This window comes from Lissotriton vulgaris, chromosome 2_1, assembly GCF_964263255.1.
Source record: "Lissotriton vulgaris chromosome 2_1, aLisVul1.2, whole genome shotgun sequence".
Lineage (NCBI taxonomy): Eukaryota > Metazoa > Chordata > Amphibia > Caudata > Salamandridae > Lissotriton > Lissotriton vulgaris.
The window spans coordinates 1,063,979,760-1,064,005,582 of record NC_141687.1 but is presented as its reverse complement, the minus strand read 5'-3'; the positions used below and the strand labels follow the sequence as shown (position 1 = coordinate 1,064,005,582).

Below are 25,823 nucleotides of genomic sequence, written 5' to 3'. Positions count from 1 at the left end.
GCTTTCTTCTGACCACCTTGATTCTGGCCCTGGTTCTGTTTAACTCTTGTTCTAACCCATCTGTCTGCCTTCTTTCCCAATTCTTGGGGAGAGGTCAGATCTGAGTCAACAAGATGCTGATGCAACAACTGGTTCTGACAATTGTTTAAAATTTGCTCTCTCATCATCAAATTGTACAATCCTTTATAATCAGTAACCTTACTGCCCAGCAACCAGCCCTCAAAAGCCTTAGTGGCACAATCTACAAAGTCAGCCCAATCTTGAGACTGAGTTTTCTGGGTATCCCTGAACAGCACCCTGTACTGCTCAGTGGTTAGGCCAAACCCATCAACCAGTGCATTTTTCAAGACTTGGTAATCATTAGCATCCTCCACCCTTGTGGTGAGGAGCTTGTCTCTTCCTTTACCCTCAAAGGAGAGCCACAAGATAGCTGCCCACTGACTTGGGGGAACACCTTGCACAGTGCAGGCCCTCTCCAAAGCAGTAATCCATTTGTGGATGTCATCCCCTTGTTTAAAGGGGGGCACTATCTTACCAAGGTGTTTTGTATCAAAACTCCTTTCCCTATTGCTAGGTACAATGCTGCCACCAGTGGGGACTGTCCCACTCAATTGTTGCTCTCTAGCAAAGGCAAGCCTCTCTTTGGCCAGGGCAAGTTCTTCCCTTTCAATCCTCAGATTGGCTGCCTTTTCCTTAGCTTCATACATTCTCCTCTGGGGAGATGTCATTCCCCTTTGAGAGGAACGTTGAGAGCCATTGGTATGAAGGGATCTGATAGAGCCTCTTGATAGAGATCTATCTCGTCCATTCCCAATGTTAAGCTGACCTGAGAGTGGCCCCAAGGGTCCCCTAGTGCCCATCTCATGTCTGCTTAAGTTGGACCTGGTTAGTCTGCTGACTTCTACCTGTTCCTTTTCTGCCTCATCCCCTGATACCAAATCATCATCCTCATCATCAGCATCATCTGCTTCCTGAAGAGGATGGTCCTGGGCATCAAAGGGACCCTGTAAGGAGGGCATGTTGCCATCTGAATTAGAAGGGTCTGGGTTACCAGCCCTCCTTGCATCATGAGTCTCTAAGAGACCAATCAGAAAGGCAGTTGTGGGGTTAGACCCCTGCTTAATCTTCCTAGAGGTACACACTTGTCGTAACTCATGGAAGCTAAGCGCAGTATATCTTGAAGAGATGACCTGTGGAGGGTCAACTGACACAAGGGGAACCTCAGTGTTTCCTCCTTTGTCCGACATACTGTTTCTAGTGTGGTGTAAGTGATGCACCTACCTACACTATGTGTTTACCTACTGATCCCTTGCTAAGAGTTGCAGCCAAGGTGTGCTAAGCCTTGAGGAGCTACAACAGCTGGTTCAGTAGAACTCAGAGTATTCTAAGCTTTAGTTATGTGTACCTAACAGTACTTATGTGATCTTTCAACAAGATATTCTTAGGATACGTGTGGTAAAACAACAGCAAGCTCAAATCCCAACCGCTGCTCACCAATGTGAGAAGGTGGCCTGATATGCAGTGTTCACTATTCTAGTGAACACTATGTATCAGTCCAGCAACCCTTATTGATGATTGGTTGTAAGTCAACCTTATAGACCAGCTATCCTAGTAGCGTGGATACGAGCAGTCTAAGGCTAAAGACTCGAGAGGGCGTGTTAAGCCAGCTGTTTACCACACATATACCCCTTGAATACCCAGTGAAAGGACACCACACAAGTGTTATGAAAATAAACAGTTATTTATTTAAAGATCACAACAGCCCTGTACTCTTTATGAGGACAGGGTACTAAGCACAAACCAAAACTCTTACAAAAATACTTAAGTTAGCACAGTATATACAAATGCCCGAGGGGCACGGAAAACCATATACTCTGAAAGTGGAATGCGAAATTCCTAGCAGGTAAGTACAGTACTAATAGCTTTTGGAATCGCTAGGACTTGACTAGGGAATCGTTAGATTACTTCTAGGAGGCCTAGGGGACTCGGGTGCAGTGTGTGCACTCTCACGCGAGATGCGGGACAAAAGTCTATGGTAGCTAGGAATTAGAAAGTTAGTGTTCTCGGGCGAACCCGACCTGGTAGGGAGAAAACGAAAGTAGATTCTGACCCTTGGATAGTGAGGCTATGCTGGGGCACCGAAATGCCGAAGTTACCTAGCCCAGGGGCTGCAGCTGCATAGGTCTGAAAAGACGTCGGGAATCCTCGTAGACGGACCAGGAGCCGGAAGAAAAGATGCTGGCCGGTGACCAGTGAAGAAAGTTCAGTCGGATCCAAGCCTGGATCTTGAAGATAGATGACACCTGAAAGCAGAGGGGACCAAGTTCGAGACTACTAGCCAGTAGTCAGTGGGCACCAGGAGGGCACCGGATGGTAGCCACCTCGACTAGGTGAGTGGGTGACGCTTGACTCGAAGATCTCACGGACCAGGAGGCGTTGTCGGCGACCAGGATGGAGGATCGAGCTGTCCCACGAAGATAGAAGCTGTCGGCGTCGCTGGACCCAGGATTGGGCAACAAAGCCTTGGCAAATTCAAGCCCACGCGGTGGACCTAAAATGGCGTCTGGAGTGGACCAGGAGGGTCCGGGGTGCCTCTCTTGAAGAAGGAAGCAAAGGCCAGCCTGGAGCAACCAGACCAGCAGTCGTGAAGTCGTTGGGCGTCGTTCAGAGGGCCACAAGCCAGCCGGCTAGTAGCCAAACAACGCGGTGCACAGCAAACAGCAGAAGGGCCCCACGCAGATCGTGGAGATGCAGGGGGGCTGATCTTGGGTGCTGGAGCTGCGCAGGGTCGGGGCTTCTCGGACCCCAAAGCACTCACCAGTGGAGGACACGGTGGGCTTGCAGTAAAGATGTCGTGCAGTCTTGGCGATCGTCGGTCCCTTGAGGTCTCGTCGCACTCACGGTTCTCAGCTTGGCTGTAGAGGTGAGTAGAGGTCAGAGGTGCCAGGGAAGCCGGGTCTCGTCGAGCTGGGTCGTCGGATTCGTGATGAAGGACTTGCAGCAGACCGCAGTGTTCTTTAGGATGGTGCCTGCGGATGCAGGGTGACTACTCCTTAGCCACAAGGGAGAATCTTGAAGAAGAAATCGTGAAGTCCTTTCGAAGAAAGTGGTATCTTGATTCCAAAGATGATCTAATTTTAACAGGGGGCCCGCTCCCATCTTTATACTAAAAAAGGGGGCTGACCCGGTGACTAGGTCCTGCCTATGGGTGGGACTAGGTGGGGGGTGGTTACACCCCTCAGCCATGCCGGACTTCCCCAGGCCAGGGGCTGGTGTGCCCCTGGAACTGGTTCAGACCGGCCTATGCGTAGTGAGCACCGGGGTGCCACTCAGCAGTCACCTTCCTGTAAAGCCCTGCCTACCCAGGATACACAAAACCATGTCTGGGACGGTGCTAGCACCGCCCCTGACAGGAAACCCTTTGTCCAGGCTCCCCTCACTGGAAGGACTCCCAGCTGCAGGGGGTCAGACTCGTGTCTGTGGTGGCAGCATCCATTTTGTGGAGCTGAGGCTTCAGTTAACTTTAACCGGGGTTCACAGTTACATACATGTCGTGTCCCTCTAGAAGGGTGGAATGCTAACCCCGTCGCCAGAATTGGCGAGGGGTTAGTATTCCAATTCGTATGACACCTTACTCGACATGTTTTGATAAAGCAATACCAAAGATAGCATTTAACCGCGAGGATTATAATGCACTTAAGAGTATATGGTATGCGATATCATGGAACAGCTATTAGGACTTGATTCCGCAAGCTGCAGACAGGCTCAGCTCGTGCCAGAGCACCATCTCACACGATTCCCAGCACTCTGCCTTCAGGATTGTCAAGGCCTGCCATAGGAGTGACTGATAGGAATCTGTGTGTCCATTTTAGGGTTAGGTATAGGTATACTACACCTACAGCAAAGGGTGATTACACGACTTTGCCCCAGCTGTCATGCAGCCAGTTGTGTCAAATTTAGGAGGCCAGCCAGGGGTGGCATAATACATGCTGCAGCCCCTGGCAGCCCTGGGTACACCTATGCCCTGAGTTACAGGGTCTGATAAGGTGGCCCAGTACCAATTGGTAGATGCACCTAGGGTACATGAGGTAATTTAGAAAGAGAACAGCCAGGCTGTGGGTCTGATTGGCAGGCCCACAGCCAGAGAAAGTCGTAAACCAGTGAAACAAAAGCAAAAAATCTGGGTGATCATAGGATTGCAGACCCTACTCTCCTACAGCCGGGACCACTGTTGTCGACTTCAGCACTGAGGACACCTTCTCGGGCACGTTGGCCATTCTAGGGGCGAAAGCCTTCGGCGCCACTTTAGGCGGTAACGTGAAGTGAATGGGCGTCAACGCTGTGAGAAGTTGGCCTGATATATAATGTTCACTATTCTAGTGAGCACTTTGTATCAGTCCAAACAACCCTTATTGATGATTGGTTGTAAGTCAACCTTATAGACCAGCTATCCTAGTAGCATGGATACGAGCAGTCTTCGGGCTAAACTCTAGAGGGCGTGTTAAGCCAGCTGTTATACCATCACATATACCCCTTGAACACCAAGAGAAAGGACACCACACAAGTGTTATGAAAATAAACAGTGTATTTATTTAGATCACAACAGCCCTGTACTCTTTATGAGGACAGGGTACTAAGCACACAACAAAACTCTTACGAAAATACTTCAAGTTGCACAATTTACACAAATGCCCGAGGGGCACGAAAAACCATATACTATGAAAGTGGAATGCGAAATTACTAGCAGGTAAGTACTGGACTAATAGGCTTTGGAATCGCTAGGACTACGTTACTGAACCTTCAGATTACTAGTAGGAGGCCTAGGGGACTCGGGTGCAGAGTCTGCACTCTCACGCGGGATGCGGGACAAAGTCTATGGAGGCTAGTAAAAGCAAAGTTAGTGTTCTCGGGCGAACCAGACTAGATAGGCTGAAAACGAAAGTGGATCTGGACCCTTGGATAGTGAGGCTATGCTGGGGCACCGGAATGCCAAAGTTACCTAGCCCAGGGGCTGCGGATGCATAGGTCTGGAAAGACGTCAGGAATCCTCGTTGCAGTCTATGGAGCCTGAAGAAAGAAGTTGCTGGCAGGCGACCAGTGTTGAAGTTCGAAGTGATCCAAGCCTGGATCGAAGATGGATGACACCTGAAAGCAGAGGGGACCAAGTTCTTAATCACTAGCCAGTGATTGTGTGGGCACCAGGATGGCACAGGGTGAAGTCACCTCGACCAGGTGAGTGGGCGACGCTAGGCTCTGCAGTCTCACGGACCAGGAGGCGTTGTAGGCGACCAGGAAGGAGGTGCGAGCTGTCCCACGATGGTTGATGCTGTCGACGTCGCTGGACCCAGGATTGGGGCAACAAGTCTTGGCAAATTCAAGCCCACGCGGTGGACCTAAAATGGCGTCTGGAGTGGACCAGGAGGGTCCGGGGTGCTCCTCTTTTGGAAGGGAGCAAGGGCCAGTCTGGAGCAACCAGACTAGCAGTGGTGATGTCGGCGGTCGTCGTCGGGAAGGCCACAAGCCAGCGGGCTAGTAGCCAGACAACGCGGTGAGCAGCAAAAAGCAGAAGGGCCCCACGCAGATCTCGTGGATGCTGGGGGGCTGGACTTCGGTGCTGGAGCTGCTCAGGGTCGGGGCTTCTCGGACCCCAAAGCACTCACCAGAGGATCCCTCGGCGGTCGTGCTGGATAGAAGTCGTGCGGTTCTGATGATGGCCGGTCCCTTGAGGTCTCGTCGCACCTACGGTTCTCAGCTTAGCTGTAGAGGTAGGTAGAGGTCAGAGGTGCCAGGGAAGCCGGGTCTCGTCGTGCTGGTCGGTCGGATTCCAGAGGCAGGATGTGCAGCAAACCGCAGTGTTCTTAGATGGTGCCTGCGGATGCAGGGTGACTACTCCTTAGCCACAAGGGAGAAATCTTAAGAAGAAGTCGAGAGTTCCTTTCGTAGAAAGTAGTATCTTGATTCAAAGATGATCTAATTTGGAAGGGTCCCCGCTCCTGCCTTTATCCTAAAGAAAGGGGTGGGTACGAGACTAGGTCCTGCCCTAGGGGTGGGACCAGGAAGGGGGGTGGTTACACCCCTCTCCCATGCCGGACTTTTCCCAGGCCAGGGGCTGGTGTGCCCCTGGAACTGGTTCTAGCCAGCAGATGCGTAGTGAGCACCGGGGTGCCACTTGCAGTCACCTTCCTGTAAAGCCCTGCCTACCCAGGATACACAAAACCCTGTCTGGGATGGTGCTAGCACCGCCCCTGACAGGAAACCCTTTGTCCAAGCTCCCCTCGCTGGAAGGACTCCCAGCTGCAGGGGTCAGACTCGTGTCTGTGGTGGCAGCATCCATTTTGTGATGCTGAGGCTCGAGTTAACTTTAACCGGGGTTCACAGTTACATACATGTCGTGTCCCTCTAGAAGGGTGGAATGCTAACCCCGTCACCAGAATTGGCGAGGGGTTAGTATTCCAATTCGTATGACACCTTACTCGACATGTTTTGATAAAGCGATACCAGAGATAGCATTTAACCGCGAGGATTATAATGCACTTAAGAGTATATGGTATGCGTTATCATGGAACAGCTATTAGGACTTGGTACCGCAAGCTGCAAACGGGCTCAGCTCATGCCAGAGGACCATCTCACACGATTCCAAGCACTCTGCCTTCAGGATTGTCAAGGCCTGCCATAGGAGTGACTGATAGGAATCTGTGTGTCCATTTTAGGGTTAGATATAGGTATACTATATCTAAAGCAAAGGGTGATTACACCACCTTGCCCCAGCTGTTGTGCAGCCAGTTGTGTCAGAGTTAGATGGCCAGCCAGGGGTGGCATAATACATGCTTCAGCCCCTGGTAGGCCCTGGGTACACCTATGCCCCGAGTTACAGGGTCTGATAAGGTGGCCCAGTACCAATTGGATAATGCACCTAAGGTACACGTGTCAATTTAGTGAGAGAACAGCAAGGCTGTGGGTCTGATTAGTAGGCCCACAGCCAGAGAAAGTCGTAAACCAGTGAAACAAAAGCAAAAAATCTGGGTGATCATAGGATTGCAGACCCTACTCTCCTACAAACGCCTTCTGAGGTTTATCGACAGGCTTCGAAGGTGGAGGTTTTGGTCCGACACTTGAGGCCTTGGCCTTGATGCGCTGTAGGGAGTCTGCCACTTTCTTGGAAAAAGCGTCGGACGGCTGCATCGACTCGACGGAATCCTTCGAGGCACCACTAGACGTGGACTCGTGGGCCGGTCCGCTCTTGGCCTTGTCTTGTCGACGCGGAGTCTCGAGAACCTTTGGATCACTGAGCCCTTTGTCGGTGTCGACCGTCTTCGGCGCCGATTTGTTCGGCTTGACTGCCTTGACCTTTGTCTTCGGCGTGCCAGACTGTCTCGACGCCCTTGAGCTGTTTCTTCGGGTCGATAACGCCCCTTTGCTTTGTCGGTGCCGACCCGTCCGAGGACTTTGAGCCGACCAAAGCAATATGCACCTTCAGTTTCGATGGGGGCACCAGTGCTTTCACTTGCGTCGAGACCGGTGTCTTCACTTTCGGTTTTGATTTTGCAGGGTGTGGTTCAATAGCGATGTCCGTAGCCGAGCCCGAAGGCGGGGCCGTAGAACCCACTGGAAGATCTTGGGTAAGGCCTAGTGGCGATCCCTCGACCTGAGCCTTTTGAAGCGTTTCGGCCCCAATGTCAGTTTGAGTTAGCTCTTCACTCGAGCTATCTTCCATGGCCCCAAAAGCCCCGTCGTCGTCTCCTACCTCGTCAACGACTTTCTCTACGTCGAGCATTTCAACATCCGCGTCGTAGTTGTAGTCGACCTCCGACGCGGGATTCGACAGGTTCTCACGAACTTCCCGGTCAGCTTCTTCTTCATCCACGGCATCGAATATGTTCACTGGCGCCGGTGCAGTCTGCTGGGCCTCCTGGAGCGCAGCACGACGATGCAGAATTGTGTTCCTGGATCGAAAACGGGAACAAGCCATGCAACTGGCTCCATCATGATCCGGCGAGAGACACTTGTTGCACACCGGGTGGACATCGATGTGGGGATATTTTGAGTTGCACACGGGACATCTCTTGAACGGACTCCGTTCCATGATGGTCTGTCGGTAAGGTCTCTGGCGTCGACTGGGCCTTCAGCGACGAAAGCACGCGGCTCTCTGGAATCCGGCTCGAAACTGAGCTGGAAGAATCAAGCACCGAACGCAAGACTATACTGACGAAAAGCTAAAGGCCTTTTGGCCTTAGGAAAGTTTTATATCGATTCCGACTAGAGTGAACCAATATACATCCGAACCCAATGGTGGAAAAAAACAAACTGAGGATGGAGTCGATGCCCATGCGCACTGTAGTCCAGGGGAGGAGCCACCTATCTCGTGATACTTCGTAGACTCTTCCAGGACAACAATGTGCGATCATCCGGACCCAACACTAGGCGGCGATCTATGCACAGATATGAATTCAGCAGCCCACATGCCTCGAACACAATATAACAATGGAGTTGATGCCCATGAGCACTATCACTGAAAGGAGGAGTCACCTACCTCGTGACTGGAAAGAATTCTTAGAAGAGAAACAAATTGCAAACATCTGGACCCAGCACTAGATGGCAGGAGTAAGCAAAGCATGCAATCTACAGGTCACGTGCCTCGAACATTAATTTTCTTTTCTGAACCAGTTCTTGGCCTATCCTTTTATGTTCCAATGAGATATATTGGAGGAGTTCCTCAAATTTCATCCCAGTGAGCTCTGTCATACCTGGCAAAAAGTCCTTGTGTATTAGCAATTTGCCAATGATTGGCAGATTGTGCAGCAACTCTTTTGCGTGAAGCATCAATAGCTTAAATTCCTTATCAGGAGGTGGTGTGTAGGCTGTAGTCTGTGAATTAGAATGTTTACATGCATTTGAAAGAACTAGGAATTCTGGTGGAAGCTGGCCTCGAATAAAAATAGGGTCAGTTGGTGCAACTTTATACATTTTATTTACCCTAGCTAAGGGCGATGATGCGAGCCTGTGCAGGAACCTTAAAAATATGATCTGCATGGCACATCTACTTTTTAACATAGGAAGGGGTTGCGATGTCCTATGTGTGGTGCACAATGTCTTAGATAAAATATCTTCCACTGATTTTTTATGTAAAGTAACCGCACGGTATGCTACTGCCCCAGCAATGAACTCTTGATATGATGTAGTATCATCAGGAGGTGAGGGTTTGGCAGGATAGAGGTCTGGGCCAATATCATAATCCTGCCAAGGATCTGGTGGTGGTGGCGCACCGCAAGTGTCATTCCCCCCTCTACATCTGGGTCTGTATGTAGAGATCCTTGAGGTGTAATGTTTAAGGGATTCTATGGTGAATGACGTAGAGAAGGCAATGGTGGTATGTGAGATGGAGAAGGAGGAAAAAGGTGCAGAGGATTGGTAGCCTTATCGTTTTTTTTTCTTCAAAGGCATTGGCTAATCAATAGCTTCTTAAAAATAAGTTTGCTGCTTAGTGGAAGTCACTTTGTCAGTCTTTGTAATGATGCAGCCAGTCTCTGGATGCATATGGATCTGTTTTTGTTTAGGATCGAGTCTTTCTTGTATTGTCTCCAAAATGGGCTCTGGGAGTGTAGCAGGAGCAGATCTGGCTTTCGGTACCGAAGGTTTCTGAGCCATACCAGTTTTAGTTTTCAGAACCAGAAAGGTCGGAGCCCAAGAGGTGGGATCTTGGCTTGGTGTGGAACCAGAAGGCTTTCCATATTCTTTTGGTGCCGAGCCTGAGGCAGCTGAAGCGGAGTCTCAGTGCAGACCATGGACAGATGGCAGTAGCGGCCCAGATGCCTTTTGTTTTGTGGGGATTGAAGATTTTGGTGTGGGCAGGTGAGAGGTTTGGGTACATTCGGCACCTTGACCAGGCAGTAGATCGTGCCACTCCAGATCGATCTCTAAGCCGGAGTCAGAGTCTTTGACTGAAAAGGCTCCCTCTTCTTAGGCCGCAGAAGCCTCAAAATCTTCGTGTTCGAGTCTTCCTGCCCGAAGTCATCAGGCATGTGTTGGAACTCCCGTCTCTATTTCTTTGCGTTGTGTCCAACGGTCCCGCGAAGTCTTTTTCGATTGAAACGACCAACAAGCATCACAATCATCTTCTCTGGGCTCGGGGGACAAGTACAGATTACATACCTCGTTAAGGTCAGCCCACAGGTACATGAAATGGCACTGGGGGCAAAAAAATGAAGTCCGTTCCATCAGCAGAGTATCGTCAAACAGATGTACAATAGCTCGGATGGGCGAAGCCCAAAGGCCGAGAGCGAAACATGCCGACTCGAACAATGAAAGTCTTCCAAATTTTGATACGCGAGGAAGGGAAAATGTGTCTGAAACAATATAGACGAGATTATAGTAGATTACTCACCAAAAGGATCCCAAAAATGGTATTGAAATGGAGCGACATAATACATGACGGAACCCCATGGCGGAAAGAAAACAATCTAACAATGGAGTCGATGCTGATGCGCACTATTACCAAGAGGAGGCTTCTTCGAAGAAAACCAACTTGCAAACATCCGGACCCAACACTAAATGGCGGGAGGATGCAAAGCATTTCTATCCACGGCCACACATCCCTCAAACACTCTTTTTCAGCATATTTCTTGTAGGAAGATCCTATGGAGGGTCTCACCATGACAGGAGTCTTTCCTGAAGGAAGTCAGAGGGCCTTTTTAAACCACACCTAGTAAGAACATTATAGAATTTTACTCCTTGTTGTTCATCGGTGCATGGACGCACAGTCGTCACACGTTAAGAAATCATAATCAGTTCACAGGGAAATGGTGAAGTATCAGGCAGGGACATCTGCTTGCAATAACTTTGATAGAGTTTGAATCATGATATCTTAGGAAACATTTAAAAGATTATGCTGAATAAGAGCTGTTAAAACCGGAAGAAATCAGTCAATGCTGTAGTAATGTTCTGGCCCTGTTATTAAGGCTGGTAAAAACTGATGGTGCCATATACAGACTGGTGGAGGTGCGATTGGAGTCACCTATTAGAAACATTTCTGGAATAGTTCTGGAGCCTGGGGATATTCAAAAAGTGAGAAGTATCCATTAGAAAGGATGGAGTTATTGGCTAGGTAGCGTGGCACAGTACGTCTCTTCAAGTATCAGCTTGTCTTCTGCATCAATTGTTTACTACCAAGCTGAAGCAATGCTTCAGTTTGTTCTCAGTGGCTACTTACAACATATGTCAAGAAATGCATGTGAAACAGGGTCTTTGCACCCAAATCTTAATGAGGAAGAGTGCTTCTTTCAAACTACCATGCCATGGAATAGAAATCTGGCTTTTGCAAGGCGTCAGTTCACACTGGTGAACCATTAAGCAATTGCATGTCACTGAATGGTTTCGGCATAGACAATAAAAGTAGAACATATATAAGAAGCAACTATTCCGCCTGAACTCTCTGTATAAATAAAGATGAAGTAACACGTTAGTGGATGATTACCATTAAAATGTAATACCTGCAGACGGCAATGGCCGAGAACCGGGGAACCTTTGCTTTGAACAGTAGTTCAGAGATCGGATTCTGCTGCTCTGTGTTCTCAATGCAGATGGGCTGGAAGTTTGAGAGTTTGGAATGCCTTCTGTAATGAGAATATGGACCAAATAAATACAATTTTTACGTTAAGCTGTCGGAGCTTTCATTTTTTAAAGACAATGGCTATGCAGAACATTTAGAAAGCTCACACAGGTGGCAGGTCCCAGCAGTGTGACTAGTATGTGGCACTCCAAGAACCATACTTTAGTTGAGGCCCATGCTTTTCAAGCAATATCTACCACATAAAAAGTTTTCTGGACAATGTTAATCTAAATACCCGTGTTGGCAAACACAGTATTGTGCAACTTTTGGTTTTATGTAAAATGCTACCACTGATTTAATATAATTTCTACAAGTCTGAAACTGGAGAACACCTGGACCCAGAGAGCAGATTAAGTCTATAATTGAACAGCTTGTGAGTGCAGCTTCAGCATCATAAGTTCTCAGTCTGAACTGGAGGGTTTGGGTTCAGGGACTCTCACTGATTGACTGCAAGTTCTAAAGGTCTAAGAAGAAAACTTGCAGACAGATTACTCTAAATCATTACTGGAGGGATGTGGGGGAACACTACCTGCTGTAAGTGCAAGCATTAGAGGAGTTGTCCGATTGTCATTGTGCTCCACAGTGCTGTTAATATCTGGTTCGGATGCTGGAGGTTGACATTCCATGATCTTGCAGGTGTACACACAGCGTTTTCGTGCATCAATCGTACTCCAGTAAACACGAGAACACCTGGAAAGAGGGAGCAAGAATGCATGCAATTGAGACCTTAAGTAGAAGTCCTTGTCAGTAACCACATGAAAAATCCAATTCACTTTCTATTCTTTGCACAGGGATACATTTACTATTTTCAGAGGCATGGATCACACACCGAGTCAGAACATCTAGTATTCCATCTACAATCATATGAAGCTTTCTCCACTTTTATAAAACTGTTAGCAAAAAAATGCATCACAAATGATTTGAGAATATGCGCATGACTAGAAAGCAGACTTCTTGATTAGAGCATATTATTCTTTAAAATTCGGTATACTGTAAGAAGAAGCTGGAAAGCTCCACGAAACATAAAAATGCCTCAGCTAAATATGACAAATATTCCTATTTGCGACTCTTGTCTCATCTAAGCAGTGTTTAGTTGCACAACAGCGGATGATGCCACTGGTTGACATGTAAGACTAACTTGAAAAGAAATGTTACTGACTTGTAATCCTACTTCTGAATCGCTGGAATCTTCACTGAAGTTATGCATATGAGAACTGTACCACCCATAAGTGGAGCCCTGAAAATTTGTTTTATTACACATATAACAAAGACAACAAATGGTAAAATCGTTTTAAAGTTAAATGCATAACTAAGCACTGTAGCCTATCTTATGATGGATTTACCAATGTTGTTCTTTTTAAATAAGAAAACTTTATAGGCGACTCAGACAGTATGTACTGCAGATCATAGCAGGTAGAGCAGTTTCCGTAGGACGCACCTCAGGCACAGGTTGCCATGCAGGGAATCAGCCCACAGACTATAAAAACAAGTTACTTCCCTTCGGTAACGATGTATCTGGAAGAGACGAACATTAGTTATAGATTCCTTACCGTAGAAATATCCCAAGGCGTCAGACTGGATCCGGAGAAATGTTTTCGTAGCAGTACCTCTGCGCGTCGGTCGACGCTGCGTTCGCCGTCAGCGGCGTGGTCACCAGGATGACATCGCAGTGTCTACTTAGACGCCGCCCCTGCGCGCCCTCAGTTCTGACACTACTTTCCACGCCAGAAGCGCAGAGCCATGCAAGACACTGACCACTGGTGCACAAAACTAAGGCTCTGTAAGGGAGTCCCTAGAAGTCAGTTCACAGAATGGAGAGGTTGGGTGGGGTAATAAGGAATCTATAACTAATTTAAGTCTCTTACAAATACATCGTTACCGAAGGTAAGTAACTTGTTAATCTGAAAGAGACCATTAGTTATAGATTCCTTACCTTAGAATAGATACCCCAGCAATACCAACCCCGGAGGTGGGTCTGCATATTAAGTTCACACCAGGAAGTCCTGGAGAATATAACGGCCGAAAAAGCAGTCTCTCCAGACTGTGCTGTCTAGGCAGTAATGCTTAGTAAACATGTGCAGGGATGCCTACATGGCTGTATGGCAGATGTCACCAGCGGAACTCCACGTCCCAAAGCAATAGTAGCAGCTGTCGCCCTGGTAGAGTGAGCGCGCAGTCCTACTGGAGGTTTCTTTTTAGCCAAAGAATATCAGATCTTAATGCATAGTACGACCCATCAAGAGATGGTACGTTTGTTCACTGTAACACAAACAGAGGAGTATTAAAAAGTGATCAGAAGGTGGCACATGCTATGTGGAGAAATACTGCTCTCACTCACAAAATTGAAACGCTTCATCATTAGGCTTGTTTGCAATACACCCCTGCGCAGACCAACGCCTCAGGTGAAGCAAAAGGGAGGGGAAGCAATACAAACATAAAAAAGAAATTCTATATCAATATGCATTGGGATCACCGAAAGAAAAGTGCAGTGAAGGTTTAAAACAAGCTCGGTGGTTTCTCTGTACAACAATTTATTCCTGGAACCACCGCTTAGGTCTAAAAACGTGAAGGATGGTGGTGATGGGAGAGTTCCTTCACGCCTCTTTACTGACAAAATGTTGACATATTTCAGCCGTGTTATGAGTGACCACAGTGTTGAGTCACTCCGGCTTTCTTCAGGACCAATCAGATCCCCAGTTTTATATTTACCCTCTGTACCAGAGTAGGGTATCCTTACAATCTGTCATTTCCAAGGGGAGGGTATCCCTATGTAACTCACATTTGTTTATCTGTAGGGTAAAGCACATAATGAAAATTGGTATAGAATTATTCGTGCTGGGGTAGCTCATGGGGGCATGCGTTAAGACACTAGTAAATCCCTCACATATTCCTCAGCACGCACGGTTTTTAATGTTCCACCTAGGTATGCATATGTACATTTTGCAAACATTATTACAATTAACATAAGCGTCTAGAAGAGTATAGAGGAGGAGGGAGAACAGAGGCTCACCTTATTTAAAAGATTGTTAAGCACTGCTCGTCCCACTGAAGTATCTGCATCGCTGGCAGCATCCAAGCAATAGTGCTTGGTGAAGGTATGCGTGCTGGTCCAGGTTGCTGCTCTGCAAATATGATGAAGAGGCACTCCAGCAAAGAGGAGACCGCTCTCGTAGAATGCACTCTTGGCAATGATTGCAATGGTCTCCCTGCTTGCTAGTGACAGAGACTAATTGCTGAGGACACCCAACGGGCTATGGTCTGCTTAGATACAGCGAATCCTTGACGTATCCTTCCGTATGCTACAAAGAGCTGATCTGTCTTACGCAATGTAGCAGTTCGTAGGTCAAATTTAAGACATCTTCTGATGTCCAGGGAATGCAAGGCCTTCTCCGCTTTCTTTTGCGGATTAGTAATGTCTTTAAAAGCACCGGCTCATTAGGTGAAAGTCGGATGGAACTTTAGGCATGTAGCTTGGATTGGTACGTAGCACCACCGAATTTGAAGTGAACTGTAAAAACTGAGCTTTGATGGCGAACGCTTGAATGTCACTGACTCTACGTGCCGATGTTAGAGCTAGAAGGAGAGAAACCTTCCAGGAAAGGAATTTGAGATCCACTTTATGCATAGGCTCAAAGGGGTGATGCATGAGCTGAGAGAGTACCACATTCAAGTACCAGGAAGGAGGTGGACGCCGAACAGGTGGGAACATTCGAAAAAGGCCTTTGAAGAATTGCTGAATTATTCTAGTGGAATACAAAGAATTAGAGCCATCCTGACGGAATCTGGAGATGGGTGCTAAAAACACTTTCAGTGTGGAATGAGACAAGCCAGACTTAGCCAATTGAAGAAAGAACGGTAAAATCTGTTCTGGTTTCACATGGAGTGGATGTAAGTTGGCTGCGAGACACCAGGCACAAAACCTTTTCCATTTAAGTTTGTAAGTCTTAATAGTAGCAGGCGCTCGAGCATTGGCTAAAACCTCTTTACAATCCTCTGGGATATCTAGATGGGCGAATTCAACGTGTTGAGGAGCCAAGCTGCTAATTTCAAGGAAGCTGGGTGCGGATGACAAATTTTACCCTCTTGCAGTTAGACGATTTGGTAGTGCTTGAAGCTGTATGGGATTGGACTCCGAGAGAAGTAGGAGCTCGGTGAACCAATATTGGCGAGGCCACCTGGGCGTGATGAGGATGAGGCGGCATGGTTGCGGTTTCATTTTCCAGATGATCATGGGAGCCAAAGGAATCGGCGGAAAAGCGTATGCAAATATTTGAGACCTTTTCATCGAAAGTGCTTCTCCTCATGAATCCTTGTGGCGAATCCAATTTGCAAAGTATGGGCATTTGTGGTTCTGCTTCGTCGCAAATAAGTCCAGGTCAGGATGACCCCACTTCTGAAAAACTCTGTCCAGAGTCGACTGAGGAAGTTCCCATTCGTGATTTGTAGCTGTCGCTCTGTTGAGAGAATCGGCGAGCACATTGGACATTCCTGGAACGTGGGTTGTTGACAGATTTATTCTGTGATGCAGAGCCCAACTCCAAATATCCTGGGCCTCCTGAGAAAGAAGGGCCGATCTAGTGCCCCCTTGTTTGTTCAAGTAATGCATACTTGTTGTATTGTCTGTCCTGATTAGAACCGTGGATCCGTGTATCACGTCTGAAAAGATTTCAGGGCCAGAAAAATTGCTCTCAACTCTAGAAGGCTGATGTGCCACTTCTTTTGATGTTCATTCCATTTCCCATTGACGGTCATTCCCTGTAGGTGTGCCCTCCATACTTCCAGGGAAGCATCCGTGGTGATGGTGTAACTTGGTATCTCCGTTAGGAATGAATGCTCTATTTGCAGATTCTCTTTTCGGGTCCACCATAGAAAAGCTTCTCTCATACGGTAAGTTATGGCGATTCTGTCGTCGAACGACCCTGACACTTTAACCCATTGTAGACTGAGTTCCTCTTGGAAAGGTCTCATCCGGAGACGGCAGTTGGGTATGAGAGGGATGCAGGATGATAGCATCCCTAGGAATGACTTGTACATTCGTACTGAAACGTACTCTTTTTGCCGTAAGTTGAGGGCCATCTTGCAAATCTTGAGTTGTCGGTCTTTCGAGACAAAAGCTTGGGTGAGGCGAGTGTCTAATGTTGCTCCCAGAAACGATATCTTTTGTGACGGAACAAGATGGGATTTCTTGAAATGGATTGAAAGTCCCAGAGACTGGAAGAGCGAGAGTCATCTTTGGACATGTACCCTTGCTGCTCATAAAGAACTGGTCTTGATAAGACAATCGTCTAAATACAGGAAGATTTGAATGCCTTTCAAGCGAAGATGTGCCGCTACGTGGGCTAATATCTTTGTGAATACTCAGGGCGCTGAACGAAGCCCAAACGGGAGAACTTTGAATTGAATGTCCCTGCCAGCCACTCTGAACCTCAAGAATGTCCTGTGCCTGGGGAGAATGAGCACATGAAAGTAGGCATCTTTAAGATCTAGGGTAGCCATGTGATCGCCTTGGGAAAGAAGCTGGAGGATTTCTTGAAGTGTTAACATCCGGAAGGACATCTTCTTGAGGTATTTGTTGAGGGGGCGTAGGTCGAGAATGGGGCGCCATTTTCCTGTTTTCTTTCTTATGAGGAAGAACTTCGAATAGAAACCTCTTCCTCTTTGTAATTTAGGAACTTTATTGATTGCACCCTTCCGAATCATTATATTTATTTGGGAAAGAAGCTCTTTGAGGTGAGCTGGTGGCGGACATATGGAGGTGAATTTGGAGGGATTTGACAAATTCTAAAGCGTGTCCTCTGGCCACTACATCCAGGACCCTCTTGTCCGTAGTAATCTTGAACCAATTTGATAAGTAATGGGATATTCTTCCTCCAACTTTTGACCTTGGTACTGGCAGAGGTGGTGGCAGTTCCCATTGCCTTTTAGCAGGATCTCGTCCACAATAGGTGGATTTTCTTTTCCCTTGAGAAAAGTTGTTGCCTCGCTGTCCGTATGTCTGTTGTTTATACGGTTGATATCGCTGGTTACCTTGTGATGAATGGTACAAGCGTTGCTGAGAATATCCTCCTCTATTTGAATAGGGATCCATGTCCTTTGGTGCCACGAAAGGACGATTTACGAAATTGCAGGTTTCCCAGCGACCTTGCGGTGTCTGTATCTTTCTTTATGGCCTGCAAAGCCTCATCAATGTGCTGGCCAAATAGTAATATTCTCAGTCCTAAGGCATATCTATTATCTTTGCCTGGACTTCTTGCCGGAAGGAAGTTGACTTCAGCCAACCCTGTCTCCTTAATACTGCCGCGCCCGCCAATTGTCAGAAGCCTGTGGTTGCCACATCCACAGCTGCGTCAATCATCTCTGCAGAGACGCACTCCCCTTCATGTGACACCTTTGCTTCTGACCTCTCCGGTTCCGGAAGCTTTTCGAGATATGGAGATATGCCTGACCACATCTGTCCATCATATCTCCCTAGGATTGCTAGGGAATTTGCTGCTCGGATCGTAGTCACAGCCATCGTTGACACCTTTTTTCCGATGGAGTAGAGACGTCTTCCATCTCTGTCAGGTGGGGCGGTCACTTGTGAGGACGGGTTTCTAGCTCTGTTCTGTGCCGCTTGAGTGACAACGGACTCTGTCTTAGCTTGTCCGATAAGGCATGTAGGTGATGTATTGGGCGCCTTGTACTTTGTCAATTCGAGGTAAAACTGCGGGTAAAGAATTTGGAGTACACATGACTTTCAGGCCCTCCTTCCAAATGAAATCTATTATTGGGATTGTCCTCACTTGTTTGTGTGGCTGATCTTTAAAGTCATATAAAAACAATCCTGCTGCTTAGCTTCCATAGTAATCTGAAACCTCTTTGTTGCTCTTTCCATTACTAGATGGAATCCTCCAATATCTACAGGTGGAGAGTCCGCCGTATGAGGAGCAGTAGGTAATGGGGTCTGCGTCTGATAATTATATCACTCCGACAGTACGGATTGATCGTCCACCTCTCCTTCCTCTGTCGTCATCAGTAGTGATACACGTATGGTGGGATTGTGCCGGAGAAGGTGGAATAGAAGAATGTACCTCAGGTACTGGTGTCAAAGGAGACGGTCTTGGGGCTCTCAAGGCTGAGGCAGGTGCTTGAGGCATGGGTGTCGCCGGAAGCGACTCTGCCGACGGAGGGAACCGGCGGTAATAGTCATTTAACATGTATTGTAAATTTGTAAGGAGGTCTAATGGCATCTGTGCTGTTGGTACTGCAGCAGGGGCTTGAGCAACTGGTGCAGGAAAAAACTCTTCCTCATCGTGATCTTCCTCTTGCATCTTTATTAATAGTTCTGATGGCCTTCTGGCCGCTCGGAAACTGTCCTCATCAGATTAATCCTGATCATCATCTTCCTCTGAATCCAGAAGCTGTTCAGGCAACTTTAGGGGTGAAAGAGGCGGTAGAGTAGAGCCTCTTCTTTGTAATAAGGAAACCCCCGTCGATGGTGAAGTAAAAGAGGCAGCAGGCGGAGCAGCGGACCAAACCTGTAGATCCGTACATGTTGACAGAAGAGGCGTCGACTGACCCACCGTCGACGGAGATATTGCATGCAGGCTTTCAATGTCGAAAATGTTGTCAACGACTAGGTAAGTTTCGTTGACGAAGCCTTCGACGACGAAGCTGTCGACGACGGTAGAATCTTCGACGACGATGGACTTCTTGTCGACGGTGTGGTAGTCAACGGCAAAGCTTCTTTCGTCGACGAAGGACCCGTCGGCGGGATGACTTTTGTCGACGGGCTAATCTTCGTCAACGATATCTTCTTTAACTTCGACGACGAAGGAATGTCGACGCTTGATGGTTGAATCTTCGTCAACGAGATGGGTGTCACTGAAACCAAGACCATCGTCGACGGTGAAGAAGCGGACGACATCACCATCTGAGGCTTTGGTGAAAAGAAAGTAACCGTCGACGTGGAGGACCGTCGACGTGGAGGAAATACTGTAGACTGGACCCGTCAACGGAGCAGCCGTCGACGATGAGGTAGTTGACGAGGTCTTTTTCTGAGGTACTTTTTTCTCCGACAGTCTTTTAGATGGCAAAGACTGAGCAGACTTTCTCGGGGGCGTTTTAGGTCCAGATTTAGAAGGTGGAGAAGCCTTTTTAGCAGTAGAAGAAGGCAAGCTAGAATTCTTAGCTTTTCTCAACACCTTAGCCCCAGGAGAAGATACCTCTTCCTCAATCTTTCTCTTTCTGGAAGATATAGAAGACCCCGAAGCCAGTCTTCGTACCTCAGATAGAGGATCATCCTGGTCCTTAATCTTCTGCAACCATAGTAGAAGACGACCTTCCCTGTCTCTGAGGGTCTTCTGAGGAAAGGTCCTGCAGATCTTACAATCCTTTACCTCATGGTCTGGATATAGGCAATAAATGCACTTTTTTGGGTGATCTTCTTTAAAAAGCCTAAGCTTCCCACAAGACTCACTTGACCTGAAGAGAGATGTCGAAGAAGACATTCCAAAAATAGGAGAAAAACCAGTCAGGTTGAAAAGTACTGAGCAGAGCTCAGGGAGACTCCCTTTCACACAACGTGCGGTAGAAAATCTGAGAGCCTGAGTCTCTGAGGAGAACATTCTGGTGGGTGCTGGTGCCTGATTGGCTGTAGTTTGGTCTATACAAAATGACTAGGATGGTCATGAGTGTGGAAGTTTTTCCATTGTAGCTTAGGGCTACTTTACTTCCTGGTTGGTATTACCAAGGGTTTTGGTTTTCTTATATACAAATTATTGCTTTTTTATGTACCGTAGGACTCCCACTCAGACGACGGGAAATGATTCAGGCATGTGAATTTTTGAAAAACACCCCAATACTGGAAAATGGTGCTTCTATGCTCCATGATATGTGTTTTTACTTTCCTCATGGTCATGCCTATATTTTGCTTACTGCAGGGGCATGTGATACGGTAAATCACGTATTCCGAGTTCCAATTGGTGTGTGCCCTTTGTATCCAGGGGTATCGTAGGCCCACATCAACGCTTTTTGTATTTTTTGTCAAGTGACACACGTCGCATGAACCACACCATGTGTGTCCAGTAATTTGAGGCAATGCCTTAGAATCTTGTGTGTTGGTTGATTTTGCACCAATGGTGTAGGAAGCTGGCTCTGTATATACTAAATCAAAGTGAGGTATGGTGTGCACAGATGTGATTAAGTACCATCTTTCTTTCATGGTATGCCCCCACTTTTTGCTGAATTGCTGATGCACTTTCACTGAGTGCGCCCTGGGCTCCTGCCAATCAGGTGCCCAGTGCCTGTGTTCTTTCCCTAAAACTGTAATGAAGCCTAAACCCAATTGGCATCTCTGGCCACATGTAAGCCCCTGGTAAATGGTACCCAGGGCACTGTGACCAGAGAAGGCCCCCAAGGGCTGCAGCACTTATTGTGCCAGCCTTAGGGGCCCTGTACCCTGATACATACCCACTGCCTTTGCAGGCTGAGTGCCTTGGTGCAGAACAAAACAAAGAGTTGACATGGCACACATCCCTGTGTGCCATGCCCACAACACACTGCCCTGGCATACCTCAGTCACCCCTCTAGCTGGGTGCTCTATGCCAGTGGTGTGGGTACTGGTGCATCAGCCCTGTACCCCTACAGTACCCAGGTCCATTCCTGGGCACTGTAAGTGCAGTGCTGCCATTAAGAGTATATGGTGCCAGGAGGTCGACATCACAAACTCCACAGCACCATGATGGCTACACTGAAGACTGAAAAGTTTGGTATCAAACTTCTCAGCACATTAAATCCACACTGATGCTAGTGTAGGATTTCATGTAAAATGCACGACAGAGGGCAACTTAAGTTGCCCCCTGAAACTAACCCACAACCAGTGTCCTGACTGAGAGGAGGGCTAGGCTGCCACCGAGAGTACATGTTGCTGGACCCCTGGGTAGGGAGCCATCCGCTCTCGTGGGTCTGCAACAATGCACATCCAGGGGCGTGGTGCTAGGCCTCCTCCCCCAGGATGAAAAGGAAGAACAAGAGAACCCTACTCACTATGGAACCCGGGTGATTAAGTATTTTAAGAAAAACAGCGGTTCCTGTGGAAATTTATACTTGATAATTATTAAAAAGGCAAAACGCCTACAATTTGCTCCTTACTCTTCCTATGCCCTGTGTAATTATGTATTTTATTTATCATCTCACAAAGAACACGGCTCTGTTTCCTAGTGGGTACTTTCTTTTCACTACAACACGGGTTACACACACCCCACAAATCGCTCAGCAGTTCCACATCCAGGTAAAACCAAAGTACAATCCCGAATACAGCGATTGAGCTGGTACATGGGCCATCTTAGGTTCTAAAAAATATTCCTTTGCTTTCCCTAGATGTCCCTAATACTGTAGGTCCTGAAGAGACCCTACACCCAAAAGAGGGTCGAAACGCCGTTAACAATAAGGAAAAAAGCGAACCATTGAAATTGCACTCTATCATTGTATGGGGGCTATGTAGTTGTAAAATATGGAGTTTTGGTCGCTTTCTGAAACAAAAGTCTTTGAAACATTGTAAATATGGTTACACAACGTCAATTATATTGTTTAGGTTCATATTTCACTTGGCGCACTTTACACAACTGTAAATACCTTTTTCTTATGTGTATACATTTTGAGTATTCCTTTACAATTTATTTCTTAATACAACTATTCACCAACAGAGTCAGGGTATGTGTGTTTCTTTCTCTCTGGCATGACCCATAACCCCTGGCTAATGCGATTTTCGCTTTGTCTTTCTAATCATTACTAACTATAAATTTCCAAAGGAACTGCTGTTTTTCTTAAAATCCTCTCCCAGGATGGGCAGAGGAAGCTTCAAAGGCAAGCCGCCTTTGTGAGCTTCTCAGACCCCTTGATGTACTCAGCAACTGGCCCCCACCGGTTCTGACTCCCACTCTGGCGGGAAGACAGGCGAGACAACCAAAGTGAGGAAAGGAGTGTGCCAGCCTCTGCCAACCCCACCCCTCAGGTGGGGGAGGCGAGGTGCAGCTCAACTCCGGGCTCTCGCCATCTTGAAGATGGGGAGCCCTACCCAATCCAATGATGAAGGCCAAGACCAACATGTTGCTTTTAAAAAAAAGAGGCTACTCCTCAGAGAGCAGTGTTGGTGTGCCATTGAGAGGGAGGCTTTTGCTGTGGTTTAGTCCCTGAAGAAGTTGAGGCCCTACTTGTTTGGAACTCACTTCCTGGTTCAAAGTGACCACAGATCTCTCAGATGGCTAATGCAGATGAAAGGGAAAAATCCAAAACTACTAAGACGGTCCATCTCCCTACAGGGAATGGACTTTGAAGTGGAACACAGACCTGGGACTGCCAATGCAGATGGACTTTTGAGGTTCTTCCACTTAGACAATGAAGACTCCCTATGGCAAGGTTAATCTCACCACCTTTCGTTTGTTTTGGGAGAGGGGGGGGTGGGGGGGGGGGGTGGGAGAGAAAGTGCCATCATTATTGCATGGTATGTCCCCACTTTTTGCTGATGTACTTTGACTGAGTGTGCCCTGGGCTCCTGCCAATCCGGTACCCAGGGCCCGTGTTCCTTCCCTAAAACTGTATTGAAGCCTAAACCCAATTGGCATCTCTGGCCACATGTCAGCCCCTGGTAAATGGTACCCTAGGTACCCAGGGTACTGTGACCAGAGAAGACCCCTAAGGGCTGCAGCACTTATTGTGCCATCCTTAGGGGCCCTGTACCCTGGCACACACACACTGCCTTTGCAGGCTGAGTGTCTTGGTGCAGAACTAAACAGAGAGTCGACATGGCACACATCCCTGTGTGCCATGCCCACAAACACTGCCCTGGCATACATCAGTCACCCCTCTAGCTGGGTGCACTATGCCAGTGGTGTGTGCACAGGTGCTGTGCCCCTACAGTACTGAGGACCATTCCTAGGCACTGTAAGTGCAGTGATGCCATTAAGAGTATATGGTGCTGGGAGACTGCTTTGCTCATCTAAAGACTGGGACTCCCATGAGCAGTGGTTCTGCTCAAAGATCCTAAACCCCTGCTGCCAGCCAGAAACAGCGAATCCAGCAAACTCTGCACCCGCCGAGCCTGGCCCGTGCCTAAGTTGACAAAGACCATGAGGACGTCCCCCCGGCGACTGTGACCAAGAATTCAACACCCAAGGACCCTTCTCGTCTCTCGTAAGATTTCCAGACGACAAAAGACACCCCTGCACACGGCGCCTTGCGGCTCCCTGTGCCCAATTCCTGGGTGCCTACTTAACCTACAGCTTCCCAACTTACCTCTCCAAGTGGCGGTCGCACCTGAAGAATCTCTGACCCCGAGCCTGCAGCCTTTGCTCGTCTTGCAACTTTCCCATTGAAATCCATTGGGCGCCTGACGGGGCCCAAAAGCACCCTGCACCCAGCCGCCCCAGTGTTGCTGGAAGTGCAACCGCTGTTCTGTTAGACTTCCCCACTTGCCTTAGCAAAGACCAGAAGCCCAGCTCCCACAGCTGCGTGTCCTGCCTGCTAGCAGCCACCAACCAAAGGCCCCCTAACCGCTGCAGGCTAACATTGGGCCTACTCTCTCTGCACCCGGCTGCCCCTGTGCCGCTGAGGGTGTAACTACAGTACCTTACTGAACCTGGGAGACCCCCGAGTCTAACCCCAGAACATTAACTTTGCCAGTCGATTACTTACCTGAAAGCTGATAACTTACATTTTCTCCATAGGGTAACATTGACTGGTTTTCACTTGGAAATTCTTCTAAGTGTCGAGTTTTGAAACTGTGAAATATTCACTAAAAATCATTAGATCAACGAAAGCACAAGTTACTACTTGTGTAACGATATATCTGTAAGAGACATTAGTAAGTGATAGATTCCTTACCTTAGAATATCCCCAGGCGTCAGACTGGATCCGGAAAGTTTTGCGTAGCAGTACCCTTGCGCGTCGGTAGGCGTCGTCTGCGGCTCCGCGTCCGTCGTCAGCGTCGTGGGCGCCGTGATGACGTCGGAGTACTTAGACGCCGCCACCGCGTGCTGACGTCAGTTCTTAGCCACAGCTTTTCCGCGCCAGAAGCGCAGAGCCATGACAAAAACCGACACTGGTGCCAAGAAACTAGGGCCCTGAAAGGGAATGACCTTAACCCTAGATATCGGTTCGCAGAACGGGGAGGATGGGTGGGTCGGTAAGGAATCTATCACTAACTAATGTCTCTTACAGATATATCGTTACACAAGTAGTAACTTGTGCATCTGAAAGAGACACGTTAGTGATAGATTCCTTACCTTAGAATAGATACCCCAGCAATACCATCCCCGTGGTGGTGGGTCTGCGAACCAATATTTACACCAGAAAGTCCTGGAGAACGGAACGGCCAAAGTAGCCGTCCCTCCGGACCTGACTGTCCAGGCAGTAGTGCCTTGCAAACGTGTGCAACGAGGCCCACGTAGCTGCCTGGCAAATGTCCTGCAAGGGCACAGCTCGGCCCAAGAAAGTTGTAGTGGCCGTGGCTCGAGTGGAATGAGCCCTCAGCCCAACAGGGGGTTCCTTCTTAGCCAAGGAGTAACATGCCTGGATGCACATGATAATCCATCGAGAGATGGTCAGTTTGTGCACCGCTTTCCCTTTCTTAGCGCACGCGTACCCAACAAAGAGTTGATCATCCACCCGGAACTGGCGTGTGCGATCCAGATAGAACGAGAGCGCACGTTTTGGGTCCAGACGGTGGAGCCTCTCCTCCTCTCTCGAGGGGTGCGGAGGCGGAAAGAAGGTGGGCAATGTGATGGACAATGTGGAAGGCCGTGACCACCTTAGGCAAGAAGGAGGGTCTAGTCCTTAAAAAAACCTTGTCCGGGTTGACTGAGAGGAAAGGAGGCTTACAAGAGAGAGCCTGGAGCTCACTCACTCTCCTGGCAGAGGTGATGGCTACCAGGAAGGCAGTCTTCAAAGAAAGAAGGCGAAGAGGGCAGTTGTGAAGTGGCTCAAAGGGAGCGCACATCAGAAATGTCAGAACCAGGTTCAAGTCCCACTGAGGCATCACGAAGGGAACAGGAGGAAAGGTATGAGTGATGCCCTTCAGGAATCGATTTATGATAAGGGACTTGAACAAAGAAGGTTGGTCAGGCAGCCTCAGAAAGGCTGAAAGTGCAGAAAGATAGCCCTTGACAGTGCCCAGAGCAGAGCCCTGCTGGGCAAGAGAAAGAAGGAAGAGAAGAACTTCAGAGAGAGGGGCATTGAGGGG

General features: G+C 48.1%; 1 protein-coding gene across 2 annotated transcripts in view; it reads right to left on the bottom strand.

The window, feature by feature from the left end:
- KMT2A (lysine methyltransferase 2A) overlaps positions 1-25,823 on the bottom strand; it is a 1,431,261-nt gene that overhangs the window by 278,741 nt on the left and 1,126,697 nt on the right. For both annotated transcript variants that reach the window (XM_086956712.1, XM_086956713.1), the window contains exons 25-26: positions 12,135-12,295; positions 11,487-11,609 (exon numbers count right to left, since the gene is read on the bottom strand). In XM_086956712.1, the coding sequence (XP_086812838.1) occupies positions 11,487-11,609; positions 12,135-12,295 (284 nt within the window). The remainder of the gene's footprint in view (positions 1-11,486; positions 11,610-12,134; positions 12,296-25,823) is intronic.